Raw genomic sequence first — 14,176 nt, 5'->3', positions numbered from 1 at the left:
TCAGTGCAGTTTGAGAGCCTTTTTAAGACACGGGCTGCTCATGCCCTTCCTGTGCTGTCATTAGTGTCATGCATGCTGCTGTTTCATACTGATAAGGGAGGTTTTACATTGCAGAATTTCTAAAACTGGCTGGATTATTGCTTCCTAAACCTAGTCCAGTGGTTGCCATGTGCCCTCTGGCAAGGTGGGGTGCTGAACAGTTTATTTGACTGGCAGAGTCACTTTTTTGTCTGAACCTCTGCACTTAGTAGGAGTTGGAAGAGACCTTGCAGTAGCAGTGAAAGTCTTCAGGACCAAAATAGCTGCACTTGGTCCCAGTGACACCGACCTCTGCCTGGGAATGTTTGGAGAGGGCAGATGGGCAGAGAGAAGAGGAAGAAGGGAGGCCTCTGTTTCCATAAGCAGGTCCCATAATTGCATGGTTCCTCTCTGGGTCCACCTTGGAAAAACTTGCTCCTTCCCCAAGCCTTATGATGACCTGGATCTGTGACCGCACCAGGTGGGTTGTGGTGGGTCTGGAGACACCACACACCGTTGAGAGACAGTCCATCGGGAGCAGGGATGTCATCCCTCACAGGTGATGGTGAAACCCTTGACTGATGCCTTTCTGGGGTTGCTTTAGGGACAACAAGCAGTGCATTTCAGTACTGTTCAGGGGTAGGAGAAAATTGATTTGACACTTCTTGGCCCAGTCTGAAGAAAATGAGTTAAGGTTTTATTAAATACACTGGGCCTTGTTACTTCCTGACTGAAGTACTGAGTGCCACTGGTCACAATTGTCAGATTGGTTATTAACAGTGACATTACAATGAAGAAGGTTAATTGCTATGTAATGCTATAGCTGGAAGTGCAGTATCTATATATTTGTCCAAATTGGAGTTTCAAGTAATGCGGTCAAAAATCACTTGAGAACAAAATTTTCAGCCCTGTGAGCCAATATGTTAGTCAACATATTTATATGTGATACCCAACTTTTTCTTAAGCTTCATGTAGGTGCTTCTGCCCAGAAAATAGGGGAATCTGTTCTCCTTTTTTTGTCAAGGGTAATTTTGATTTTTAGGAAGAGTTTTATCCAGATATATCAATAACTATGGTATGAAGGAAAGCTGTATAGCATAATAGCTTCAAATGGATATAAGAACAAAAATAATTTAAAATCGGCTGCTGTTGCTGCCTCTGCTTCTTATGTGATTTTTCTGTTCTTCATGTTACTGCTTTGTTTGTACGTGATATCGGAAAAGTTGCAACTTTCTTTGGTAAGTGCCTCTTTAATAACTTTTCTGTTTTATAGGAATCATTGCAATTGGACACATTAATGAAGCAGTTGACCAAGGAAATCCTGACAAAGCTCTAGAAGCCCTGCTATTGTCCACAGCCAAGCTTCAAGATGTGAGACCAGTAAATGCAAGGCATTGTCAGGATGTTCTGCACCATGCCAAAGCACAGAAATGCAAGGTTAGAATTTTTACTGTTGTTTTTTGTGAGAAGTGAAATGCCAATTCTTTTCACTTGCTTCTGTGTCCCTGTCCTGCTGCCCCGATGTTTGCATTAGCTTTGCCAGTGCGGTTGTAAATAAGCCAGTGATGACAAACTAGCGCTAAGTAATTTTGCACTACAACTTATTCTGACTGGCAAAATGGATTAATTCTCAATGTACTAAACTTAAGACTTATTCTGCATATGTCTTGCTACTGACTTGGTGTAATCTCATTTTAATTCTACTAGGTTGTTGCAGCTATTACAAAATATGGGCAGCAGCAATCCTCACATAGTTATGAATTTGTGTAAGGATACAATTACAGGACTGTGTCAGGCAGATAGCTACAGTATGGATGGAAATTGAGGTTTTTGCCAGAAAAAAGTCACAATTATGGTATTACTTAACAAATCTCTGGGAAATATTTTGAGGAGTCTCCTTTGCTTAAGTTGATTTATTGCAGTGGTGTTTTGTACATATTTCTTTTACAGCTTTAACCAAGGTGATGCAATAACAAGGTGATGGTCTTCTACGTGCCTTCAGTTTAAACCTATCTCAGCAGGATGTTGCTATCTGCTTCCCCAAAAGCAGTGGCCTGGTTAGCATACAGCATTACGGCTCCGGGAAGCATAAACAAAGATCAGCCTAGCAGCTTGCAGGATGTGACTGAACACAAGACTAGCTAAAGCTACTAGCACAGCAGTTAAAATGTCCAGTGACTGGAAAACACAAAATTCACACAGTGTCTCTAATGTAACATGGTGAGCTGGGGAAAGTCTGCAAACCCTGGCTTGTAAAGTATCTTCCAGCATTTTTGTCACCTCCTCTGTGGTACCTGCTGTGAAACCATGTGTTTCTGTAATCTGCTGTCAGAACTTTTGAAAGGTCTTTGCACAAGTTAATTTCTCACCAGGGTTCCCAGGTAAGGGCTGGTTTCACTGAGCCCTCAGTGCTGAAAAGCCTTCTTCCTCGCCATGTGTGCTGGGGAGGCTTTTGTGCATTCTGACTTTGCCTGTCCTGGACGAGCCAGGGCCAGTATTTGCGCGCAGTGCGGGTGGTGGCTGCACAGTGAGTCAGGAGGACCCCAAGGCAGAGACCTATAGCCCACAGGTACCTGCACACAGCAGCTCTACCCTGGCTCACTCCTGCGCTGTCCCAGTGCTCCCCAGATGCAAACCTGGTGCCCACTCCTGTCCTGGTGTGAATGTGCTCATAGGAAACAAATGAGTGTTTCCAAATTTTGGAACAAAATTGTACAATCTCTTTGAAATCTTCTCACTCTGAAATGTTTGATGTTCCTAGAGACTTCTACTGACCTTTCTCTTCTGAGCTATTTTGGTTTTGCAGTCTTTTGGCAACTACTTAGAGTACCTCTTCTGTGAACAGGAGTGTTACTTCTGTTTCAGAAGAGAAGAAGACATGGTGCTCCCAAAAGAAATACTCGGATGCGTACTTACTCTTTATGGTGATCAATCAATAGATATCACCGTTCTTTAGGTAAAGAAGTTATTTTGATTGACATTTCCTTAAAGAAAAAAAATCCAGACACAAATGAAAAGGTAGTGCAATTTTTGACGTCTATTTTCCTCTTTTTCTGATCCCTGTTTATAAAGCAGATCTGTCTTAATTTGTGTTTAGCGTGTTTTAAGAGTGAGCTGTGGTAAAAGGAAGTATTTGATTTACAAGGATCAGATAGGTCTCCCTATAAACTTCCTGCCCCAGCATCTGGAAAAACATGTGTGTCAAACCTTCTCAGTTACTCTAAGTAGCTTGCTGTCACTTCCCCACAGCTCTGGTAATTTGGGGGAGTAGAGTCTGCACCCAAATCTACCAGAACCCGTTACAGGTCCTTATCTCAGATCTGACCTATTTGTTCCTTGCTTGAAACTGAAAACTCAAACCTGGAACTTATTTTGTCCTGTAAATCTTAAACCACAGCTTTTAACAGTTGTGAAGGCCTTTTCAAACCAAATGCATTCAGGTCCCGGCGAAGAGAAACCTTGTGTTAAGGGAGTGTATTGTGGATAACTGAGAAGTTAAACAGATGGACCAAATTGCTACATTTGGTTGTAGGGTTTTTTATGTGATAGGTACAGAGGTTTTAGTTAGGTTCACCTTGTTGATATTTTCAATAGTTGTGTCATATTTGAATTATTTTAGAGTTATCTTTAAAATTTGTTCTTGTGTATGTTGAAGGAATGGCAGGATTAAAACTATCTTAAATTAAGAGCCAGAAGAAATAGAAGAAAGAGAGCCTCACCAGGCTGCAAATTCCCCTGAGGCATTTTCCAGTGCAGCTTATTTTATTTAAGTAAAGTTTTTTTACAATAGTATTATCAAAACAACATAAAACATTTTTATCGTCACTTCCATGCTGCAGTTACAAATTCAAATGACAACCACTGAGCTAATTTTCTAGAAACTTAGTATATGTGTAGGTTTTGGGTTTCTGTAAAGGTAAAAGTTGACCCATTGTTTTACTAACAATCAATGATAACTAGTTGCAGGATTTGTAACACTGTAGGTATTTCCTGTGAGGATGTGGAAATAGAGAATACTACAAAATAGCTTCCCGCTTTTGCTTACCAAGCAAGAGTAACACATGCCTGCATTCACACTGATAAGGGTTGGCTCCCAGCAATCCCTGTGGGCTAGGGGAGTGCAGGCGCTGACAAAGTGGAAGAACAAGTCTCCAGTGCAAAGCTGGTTAAGCAGTTTCATAGGAGAGGTAGTCTTGGAAGAGTCAGGTTCTGTGTCCAGGGCTGTAGATTTACTGTTCTGTGAACCTATGGGGACTCTATTTCCAACATCCAGGGCAGTGTTTGCTCTTCACTGCTCCAAGGCATGTACGAAGTGCTTTTACTTGTTCCCATTTTCACTAGGCCAAAAGCTTGGTTTTGTATCACTGTTTCTGCAGTGATCGTTGGCTGAGAGCTAATTTGAAATATTATGAATTGCCCTAAAAGTGCTGTTTGAGTGCTGATTCCTCTTCTGGTACTTAGAAGCTGTGGTGACTGATACTCTGGCAGTTTCTCCATGGCCAAAAAGTGATCTCAGAAAGAAATGGAGGTGCAGAGCTACTTACCTGAATCTAGGCACACAGGTGTTGCAATACGTGTAATAAAATTATAGAGCTGGAGAAGTGTATTTCTGGAGATATTCCTTGTGTGGGAGGAGGTAAATTTAACTGAGATTGTGTTTTCTAATATGTTTTACTTGAAGTATAAATATCACACCTGAGATTTGTTGCTGTCTGGGTTAATACTATACAAAATCATAATTCCAGTAATAGAAATAAATTCATCTTTCCCTGGATATTTTAACCATTGTTAGATAAATATTGGATTGACTTCTAATTTTTGACATCAGAAAATAAAGGAAAGGGTCAAGACAACTGTTTAGGCTGCTAAGACATAAAGCAATTAGATAAAAAGAATACAACCCATCTGTATTGTAATAGTAATAGTTGATGTGATGGATAATAAGGATAATATTGCTCGGCACAAAGCAAATAGCAAAGATGGTAAGAATCAAAAGACTGACTTTTACATACCAGAACCATTCATGAGTCTTGAGTGTTCGTATAATTGAGACATAGCAGAACACGATAGTTGCAAGTGGTATCAAAAACCCGAATATCGCTAAGGACACATAGTAGTAGAACTGGAAGGAAGATATGGTTTCACAGGCGCTGTGCACGTCGTGGCAGGTGTAAATGTCCAGTTGCTTCACGTAATAGCTTTGCTGCATGATGCCAAGCGGGAGCATGTACAAGAAGACGATGGCCCACACAGCAGCGCAGGCGGCGATGGCATAGGCGCGCTTCGGGAGGCCCTTGTAGGTGAAGGGGTGAACGATGGCCATGTAGCGGCTGACACTGATGCATGTGAGCAACAGAATGGAGCAGTACATGTTGCCGTAAAACACTGCCGTGGCCATTCGACACATGGTTTCCCCAAATATCCAGTTGTTCCCATTGATGTGGTAGGCTATTTTGAAGGGCAGCATGATGCAGAAGAGCAAGTCTGAAACAGCCAAGTTTGTGTAGAGGACAGCAGTGCACACAGAGCGGATCCTGAAGAGTAGCATCCACAAAATGATGGCATTAGATGGTACACCCAATAAAACCGCACTGAGGTAGACAGCAGGTATTAGTTTGGTGCTCAGAGAGCTGGTCAGGTACTCTAGAGTGGTGTTGTTCACTTCTGTTAGAGTGGAGTCATTCGACTTTTTTGAGGTGCATTTGTTTTCTCTGATATGGATGGTTGTTGTCTCCCCTTCTATAGCATAAGGGGGGATGTAATCATAGTCTCTTGCTGAAATTCCACGAAAAGTTTTGATAAGAGACACTGTTTTAATTGCAGACCCATTCAGTGAAAATTCTGAAGCTTAGAAATAAAACAGAGTTAAAATTGTTAAAAAGGACAAACTACTGTATTAACATTATAACTCACCTTCAGGAACACAGAAGTATAACCATCTCCATGGGAAAAGCAATAGAAGTTTAAAAGATTTGGTGACATTCTGCTTTGGGTGTTCATATCAAATGTACGGACAACAGTCTTCATTTGCCATTTCATACGCACTTGAAAATTCATCATTAATGTAGTATTAGCTCATCTTTCTGCATTTTGTGTGTTTTCAGTAATCTTTGGTGAAAAATATCAGACACTTCTGTAATGCTTATGACCAGTGGAGGGTTTTTCCCAGTAGTAGGAATGTTGGTCATTCATAATATAAGCAGTCTTGGTTTAGGCTTGATCAGAATGTCCAAAGCAAACACCGTTACTGTCCTTTTCACTTCATGTATGAAATGCATGACTGCAAAAGATGCAAAAAGCCCTATCTAGTCTAACACAGACTAAAGCTTTCAAATTAGAAAACTGAAATTACACTTGTTTTCTTTGGTCTCACATGTGAAATTGTTATTCTTCAGCTTCTGACTAAAGCAAACCAGATCTTTTCAGCTTCTCATACCTGAGCAAGGGCAGTGTCTTGAGAACTGAGAGCAAATGCTTGGGCAGGTATTAGGTGTAATTTACTGGGAAGTGAATAAAACTTTCCAAGCAGCAGGAAAACATCCATGAGTACATATTGCCAGCATGTGGGCAAAACCAGTAATATCACTTCTATTAATGCCTGTTCCTGAATCTTTAGTAGAGAAATTTGTAGAGACATTGACATTTCCACATGAAGCACAAATGTTTTCAAAATGCTTTTTGAAGCCATGTGTTGTAAGATAAATTTTGCACAGTAAGCAACTGTGCAAGTATTTGTGTCAGTTTTGTTTTCTTGGCTGCATTTAATGCAAAATTCCTTACTGTAAAGCCTAGAGCATGCACCATGAAACTGTAATTCAGAAGCAAACTGAAATATGGATGAAAATCTTTGGACTTTTTTTACCTTTCCATATTTGAATAAAATATGGAAAACAGTTTTATTAATGCTTACTGGCAGACTTACAGTAGAATGTTTTAAAATAATAATTAGTATAATTAGTAGACTGCATCATTTTTAGTGGTTTTTTGATGGTTACTCTAGAAAACTAGTTTTAACCGCTCTTTAAAAATCATACGTGTGCCTGCATGGGCAGGTGTGTGTGTGTGTGTGCGTATTTATTTATTTATTTATTAAAAAAAATATTTATGTATACCAGCTTTCAAAATGAGCTTGGTTTGAAAACAGTTCTAATTCTAGAAAAGAAAAAAAACAGGTTTGTTATTTGATCATTTCCTTTAGTTATTTTTATCACAATAGTCATCTGAGCATTTCCTTCTAATAACACCATCTGTGAAGTTGTAACACAAGACTCTACAGGTTTAAAATTATCATGTAATTACAAAAATACTAGATAAAAGATGTGTCTTTAGTAAGTGCAGAAAGTTCCCCTAAATTCTTTACAGAAAATGACTGGGAGAGGTAAGGTGTCACTGAAATGAAAAAATAAAAATCTGCTTAAAAGGAGACATCCTAGAGTAGTTTTCTGTAGTGATGCTTGTACAACTCTTAGTTCACAGCTGGTAAAGAAACTCCATTATCAAAAGCCTGTACTATTTACTAAAATATGGAATGGATACAGAAAGGAAGACTCACCTGTAGTGCAAAGACTGGCTGTAAGAGAGAGCAGTCCAGTGAAAAACAGTATCTTCATTGTAGTGTGTGAAATCCAGTCAGCTGAATGATAGTGCTGCGCTAGTTCATCTCGAGAGGTGTTTTGTGGGGGCTTTTCCCCCTCTGTAAGGGACTAAAGAATGATTGATCTGTCCTCCAGAAGCATCCTGTAAGCATGAGGTTTATGGTAAGGAGCTAATTTGTTCTTTGTCTGCTACAGCAAGAGGGTGTGACGTATCCAAATATGCACACATGACTCAGTTTCAGCCTCAGCCCAACACAGAGATAAAATTGCTTTACAGCAGCAATTTAACTCCTAATTTACCACAAGCCTGAAGCTGATGTGCAGGGTTCTGCTGAAATTAGTACCTACAGATATTTGGAGTAAAAAGGTGTTTTCTGGAAAAATCAGTCCTCAAGGGTCTCATTCAGAGACCAAAATGTCAATGGCTGAACTCTGTAACCTTCTCCAGGGAAAAGCCAGGCTTGGAGAAGAGTGTGATGATCTCAGTTTAGCAAAAGGCGAAGATGGAGAGAAGCCACACATACAAACATGCCTTAGGAAAACTGCATTCTGCTTTGCCTTTTGCCTCCCTACCCACTGTAAGCTGTCTGGCTCCTTTGATCCAGCTACTGCCTCCACTCAGATGGTTTCCACCCCTCCATAGCCTGCAGCTTCTAAAACCTTTCCCCTATTTTCATTTGCTGTTTTGTTGATCCCTTCCTTTTTCTCTGCCTGGCTTTTTTTTTTTCTTTCCCTTTTTTTTTCCCCCTTCATTGCCAAATAACAACAGCTTTTTTCAGCAAGCAAAACTAGCCCAAGTCTTGGTCTGGCTTCCAGGCTAGTTGTGAGGCTCAGCATAAACTGTACGTGGCTTCAGAGCAGTATTTGTGTCTGTTCTTGTGTTTAATGTGTAAAATCTGGATACCAGATGAGGAATTCTTTTCAGTTTCTCAATGCTTTTCTCAAAATTCAGTGGCAGTTTGGGAATTTATTACACATTCTCTCAAATGCTAACTCTTAACTCTCACTTGGTAGAAAAACAAGCAGTGTGTGTCCACTGTCCTGTGATTGTCTGACAACACTTTATGTTATTTATGTATTCTGCTACCTTATTTACATAGATGATGCAAAGAAGAGCATGTCTTTAGGGTTTTTTACCCTGTTTTCTCTTTGTACTTTCTGTGGATATCAGATTTATTAGATCTTTGGCCTGAGATTCAGTGCTTAACCAGGGATACTCATTGCAAAGTTGCTTATTTGTCCCCACTCTTTTAGCTTGAATGTGTTTCTAGCTATTTTTTTTTCCTGAAATATTTGTGTCTATATTATCCTAGAACTCTGTCAATCAATACATTACAGCTTCTCTCATCATTAGTCTGTTATAGGCCTGGCACTCCTATTTCCTCTTTAGCATGAATTTCCCCCCCACCTACTGGATTAGATTTTAAATATTACTTTAACCCTGTTTTATCTGCTGAAGTGCTGGTATCACCAGTGAGCCTGGGCAGTAGGGTCGGTTAGCAGGGATGTTGAGCCCACTTTACTGCACCTTCTATTTTAACTGGGGTTTAATGTCATGCACTTTTAGCCTGTAAGAAGAGCAGTCCCAACTCTGCTGCTTAATTACAGAAATGTTTGCACAAGCTAAGTCATCATTACTAAACCTGAGCTGTGTTGTTATGTCAGTTTTCACTGTTATTTTCTAATGTAACGTGTACTTAGATATATTCAAGGATCCTTTCCAAATAAGGGTTTTGAAAGAAAGCCAACTTCCTGCAGTCTTCTGCTGCTCTCTCCTACTATCACAGTGCTGCCTGATAATGTGGGATTTTATGTGACTCAGACTATTTTGCTGACATATCATGGAAATAAAAATGTTTCAATTTTTACTGATCTTTAGTAGGATGAATTCTATGCCAGCAGTGTCAGCAAATTCTCCTATTCTTTTACACATCAAAACTTTCAGAGCTTTGTATCTGAACGGGATCTTTTCCAAGTTATCAAATAGTATATGAGTGCATTTCATTCCGATTTTAAACAGTCAAATTATTTTTAGTGTTCAATGGCTTTGCAGAGATTGTATATTGGAGCTGTATCAGTATATTGAGACAACTCTTGTTATTCTGTTTTTTCAAGCTTTTTACTGTCCTTTTTCCAGGAATCTCAAGATGAATCAGTGCTTCTCTGGCTGGACGAAATACAAAGAGGAATCAATGACAGAAATAACAACATAAAAGAAGCAGAAATCTGTAAGCATTAACCTGCATCTGCAATGCTCTTGTTTTTCTTGGTCATGGGAAACTAGAATGGGTAATTTATTTTTTCCACTTCAGGGAAGGTGGAAGCCCTTCAAATATATGAGAAGAAATGAAATGCATGTTCTTTGTCATACTAAAATTGAGATGACTTAAAACTATAGGAGTGGTGTTAGTTCTATCTAAAGTGGTAATCTTTAAGGCATGGCTAATAATTCAGTGGATTTGGTTATACAGGTTAACATCATGACCAATCTTTCTAATGTCAGTGTATCTTCATGTGGCTCCCAAAATATATGAATGAGAAGGGATATGCTGTTCAGGAGCTTGTTTTGCTATGTATATGAGACTAAAATCTTTATGCATGTTGTAAGAGCAAATTTTTAGGTTTACAATTTTGCTTATTCATATTTCTTTATATTGTCTTTTATGAAGTGCTAACAAACAAAAATCAGAAACATATTTACTTTTAAAGCAGTGTAAAAAGAAGGCTAGGTCCTTCTGAAACATATCTGCTCTTCCAGTCTGTAAGGAAGAGGAAATCTGTAGGAAAAATGCTGAGGCTTAATCTGTCGGAGTGTTGTGTACTGAATGCACTCAACACCTTTTGTCAAGGCTTGGGCTGAATATAATAATTTTAGAAAAAATATTCATAACACGTAATAATCTTTGGCAAGTAATGTAGAAGCAAGCACAGATGGGTGTGTGGGGCACATTGCAGAGCACAGTGGTGTGCCTGCCTGTTCCAGGGCCAGCAGAGCCCAGACAAGGCACTGGGTATTGGTCAGCCTTCTGCTCCACTTGGCTTTGGGTGAGTCAGTGTCACCTCCTCTTGCACCTTTGGAGCTAGTGAATGCAAGTGCTGGAGTTGGTGCATTCCTGCAGTGCTGTGCTCAGCCATCCCTGGTGCAACGCGACTGCTGTGAGCCCACAGGCACATCAGGAGTTAGTGCTTGGGAAGCTGTGGGTGGAAGAGCTGTCCATTACGAATAGCTATCTCTGCCACAGGAGCATTGCATTTTGTGCTACTATTACTTTAGAATTGATCTACACAATTAATACAGTCTTCACGTAAGAAGGCAGATACACTAAAGATAGCTGAAGTATTTTTGTAGGTCACACATCCAGAGAAAGCATTTGGTTTGGGTTTTCTGAGATAGGGTCAGATGCACACACACTGTCTTAACCAAGCTCTTGTGCTGAGGAGTGCTAATACCTTCTTTTGTGGAAAAACACCTTCTTTTGTGGAAAAACCTGGTTCCCATGCATGCGACCCAGAGCCATGAGGAAGCATCTGAGCACAGAGAAGGGAAGGAAATGCGCAGCTTGTAAACGGATTTGAGTTAAACTTAAAGAGCAACTTGAAAACACCCTCATTTGTGTTCACTGGTGTAAAAGCATTAAGAATATCTATCATAAGCAGCCTGCAGAAATTAGAACAGCATCATCCATATAGCAATACCATACGATGTTGCTATTGGTAAACCACTGCTCTATCCACTACCTAGTTGTAGTAAAATCTTCTAATATAATCTGTGTTGGTAATAAATGCACAGCTTTTCACAATCAAGGATGCTCAGTGGAACTGTTTTAACATGTCACTTTTAGGAAAACAATACTAATCTCCTGTATGCTGCCCTCTGGGTTGAAAGGAAGCATTGTCAGCACAGCACATTCTTAAAGAGCTCTAAGGTTTTGCAGCTAAAACCTGAGATTTAACATTTCCCCATGGCACAGAACCTGATACTTCCTATAACCAACACATCCTGTCTCCGGAAGTTTGCATGTTGTGTTCACATAGTCTAAACTTAAAGTTCATCTTGATCGCAACTTGGAAAGGAACTTCTATTTCATCTATCACAGAGGCACTGTTTTTGAAATGCAAACAACTCCAAAACTTTTGCAAGGTAGTTAAAGATGTATTTTTCAGTTAAAAAAGTGGCTTTGAGATTGCTGCAGTAATGGCAATAAAATAAGCAGTAAAATAAGAGAAGGTACTGGCAGCAGTACTGAAACAGTCTTGATCACTTCCAAACTAACTTTTATGCCTTATATGAATACTAAATGGTGCAGTATTAAAGTTTTAAAAGGCTTTTATAGTTTTCCCTGTCAGTAAAGGACTCTGTATCTTGTACCTTTATTGAGGAAGAAGTGTTCAGTGCACTTCCTAACACATTGTGGTGCTTGCTGTGTGTTTTGTATCACCTTGCTTCACTTGAATGAGTTCAACCATTGTACTCCTTATCTAAGTGGAGAACAAAAAAAGATTGGCCAAGTATCAGCTGTATAGCCTTCAGGAACAGATTTGAACACTGACTTTGGTCTTGCACAGGGAGAGTCTGTCAAAGCAGGAAGTCTGTCTGTCCTGAGAGAGTCCGAGTTACAGGAAAAAGCTGATCTTTGGCCTTGCTGAGAGTTCAGGCTTATCACACCAGCCAACTGCAGCTTTGTATATCACAGCTGTTTAAAGGGAGGATGGGTGTGGAAAAGAGCCCTTCACAGTGTTGATCTGGTACTGGCATCCCAACTGCTAGAGAAACAGACTGGAGCTGACAATTTTCTGGCAGTTGGGGATGGCTAATCCCCAGTTATCTTATGATTTTCCAGGGTCCGTATGGCCTTTCTCTAGAGCAACAGCCACAGTATTAACTGCTAGCACTTAAAATTAAAGGAATAATTTCTGCTGAGTTGAGTTTTTTCCCTGATAAACATTTTTCTTATATTTTCCTTCAAAAATACAAGCATAATTAATCTAAAGACGAGGAAAAGCCAGATGACAGTGGACCTACATAAACAAATCTTAGCTTAAATTGTGTTTTGTCTTTGTAAAAACATCTTCCAGCACCCTTAACTATACGATGAAACAGAGGAAGGAAACCATTCAAATCCTGCCAGAGTTGATGAGGCACATTGGGACTGTGTAAGAGTCTGGGGCCAGCAGCAGCCAGCTGTAATGTGTGGCTTCCCAGTTTTTCCTGCTTCCTTGCTGCTGAGGCCAGGTGCCTGGATATCACAGTGCCACAGCAATGGTGGAAAGACATCTCCAGTACACATGTGCTGGGGAGAGGTCTGTTTCAAAGCACAGAAAACTAGCAGGATGCTGTCTGATAGAAATCCAGATGGTGGTGGTGTGGTATTGTGCATCTGCTTTGTTACTCAGTTGGCTGACAATGTATTTTTGGTTGATCTATAACTGCCTAGCCAAAGCTACCCATTCCACTTTAGTCAAACTAACAACAAAGAAAAACTGTTTCTAGTAGTGAAATCCCTTTCTGCTTGCTCAGTCTCATGGAGTCACTTCTGTACATGGGCTTCTGATATTAGATGCATTTCGGGTCAGCTCTCTGTGTGCAGGGACCTCCTTTATACTGATGTGGATAGACACAAGATTGGGGAAAGTGTTTGGTGCTGCAGCATGAAGTGCAGCTCTGGGGTGCAAAAGTAGCCAGATTCCCTCAAGCCAGGGTATAATGTGGATGTTCTAACTCTATTCACTTGTTCCTCTATGCGTCTTGAATTTAGATGTAAAGGAACTCCTTTAAAGACCAGAGCAGCCATTTCTAAAGCAGCCTAAACATGTAGTGAGTAAGGTACTGTTGAAGTGGCGTGTGCTTCCACTTATGTGCTGCCAGGTGTGGTGGAATCTGTTCCTTTGGTGATGGTGGGATCTGTTCGAGGAAGTCCTGAATTAGAGTATGGGTAACACCAGATAACATCAAAGTTTGCGCATGCTTCACAGCATCACCTCTCAGGGTGCTTTTATGTGCCCTGGAAACAAAAGCTCCCTCTCTGGCGAATTCAAGGGCATGAATTTGCTTTAAACAAGTTCCTGAGGACGGTGAGTTCAAGGGTTGCTTCAGGATACTGACTAGGTTGCTGCAAGAATTTACTCAGGGCCATCAGTTTTCATTCCCATTTTGTACAGTAAAAGTGCATGCTAATGTTCACAGCTTGTAACCAAATTACTTCATGTACCTCTAGAAGGCTCCCAAGTGATCAGCAGATGATGGCCTGTTAGGGCAGGCTGAGTGTGGGGGTACTTGCCATCCTCAGTGCCTGCCCTACTGTCTCCTGGTGTGTCACTTGACGGGGAGCAGCTATGCCCTCAGACTGCTCTCGGTTGTGCTGTGGCTGCATCCCAGCCTGGGTGGAGCATACACTTTCTACCTAACATGCTTGCTGTTCTCCAAAATACTTGTCCTTACAAGCATGAAGGAAGCTGAAAATGGGCAAAGCACTGAATGGCTGCGTATGACATGCTGTCTGTGTTTGCTAGTGTTAGAAGTACATTTTCAAAGTTTCTGGAGGCTAGAGTTATGGATACCTAGA

The 14,176-nt window shown here is 40.4% G+C and overlaps 2 protein-coding genes across 3 annotated transcripts in view; one reads left to right on the top strand and one right to left on the bottom strand.

Moving 5' to 3' along the window:
• Nucleotides 1–14,176, top strand: part of IQGAP2 (IQ motif containing GTPase activating protein 2) — a 109,566-nt gene that overhangs the window by 71,291 nt on the left and 24,099 nt on the right. Inside the window, 2 exon segments of the mRNA XM_039567604.1 lie at nt 1,292–1,455; nt 9,751–9,841. Of these exon segments, the coding sequence (XP_039423538.1) occupies nt 1,292–1,455; nt 9,751–9,841 (255 nt within the window).
• Nucleotides 3,718–7,863, bottom strand: F2RL2 (coagulation factor II thrombin receptor like 2). Of its 2 annotated transcripts, none has more exons than XM_019279977.3 (2): nt 7,571–7,863; nt 3,718–5,859 (listed from the first exon to the last, which is right to left on the bottom strand). In XM_019279977.3, the coding sequence occupies exons 1-2, from the start codon at nt 7,626–7,628 to the stop codon at nt 4,778–4,780; spliced, it is 1,140 nt and encodes a 379-aa protein (XP_019135522.3). In that variant the 5' UTR covers nt 7,629–7,863; the 3' UTR covers nt 3,718–4,777. The 2 variants fall into 2 exon arrangements, with proteins under 2 accessions (XP_019135522.3, XP_010412254.3); XM_010413952.4 differs by having other exon boundaries at nt 3,718–5,865; nt 7,571–7,853.

This window comes from Corvus cornix, chromosome Z, assembly GCF_000738735.6.
Source record: "Corvus cornix cornix isolate S_Up_H32 chromosome Z, ASM73873v5, whole genome shotgun sequence".
In the NCBI taxonomy this organism is placed as follows: domain Eukaryota; kingdom Metazoa; phylum Chordata; class Aves; order Passeriformes; family Corvidae; genus Corvus; species Corvus cornix.
The sequence above is the reverse complement of the archived record's forward strand: the minus strand, read 5'-3'. Positions and strand labels throughout refer to the sequence as shown.

Bases quoted from the DNA above. Each gene is read 5' to 3' on its own strand.
- F2RL2 (XM_010413952.4), bottom strand. From the start codon at position 7,628: ATGAAGATACTGTTTTTCACTGGACTGCTCTCTCTTACAGCCAGTCTT. The intron at 5,866-7,570 runs GTGAGTCTTCCT...TTTATTTCTAAG, and splicing joins AGCCAGTCTTTGCACTACAG to CTTCAGAATTTTCACTGAAT.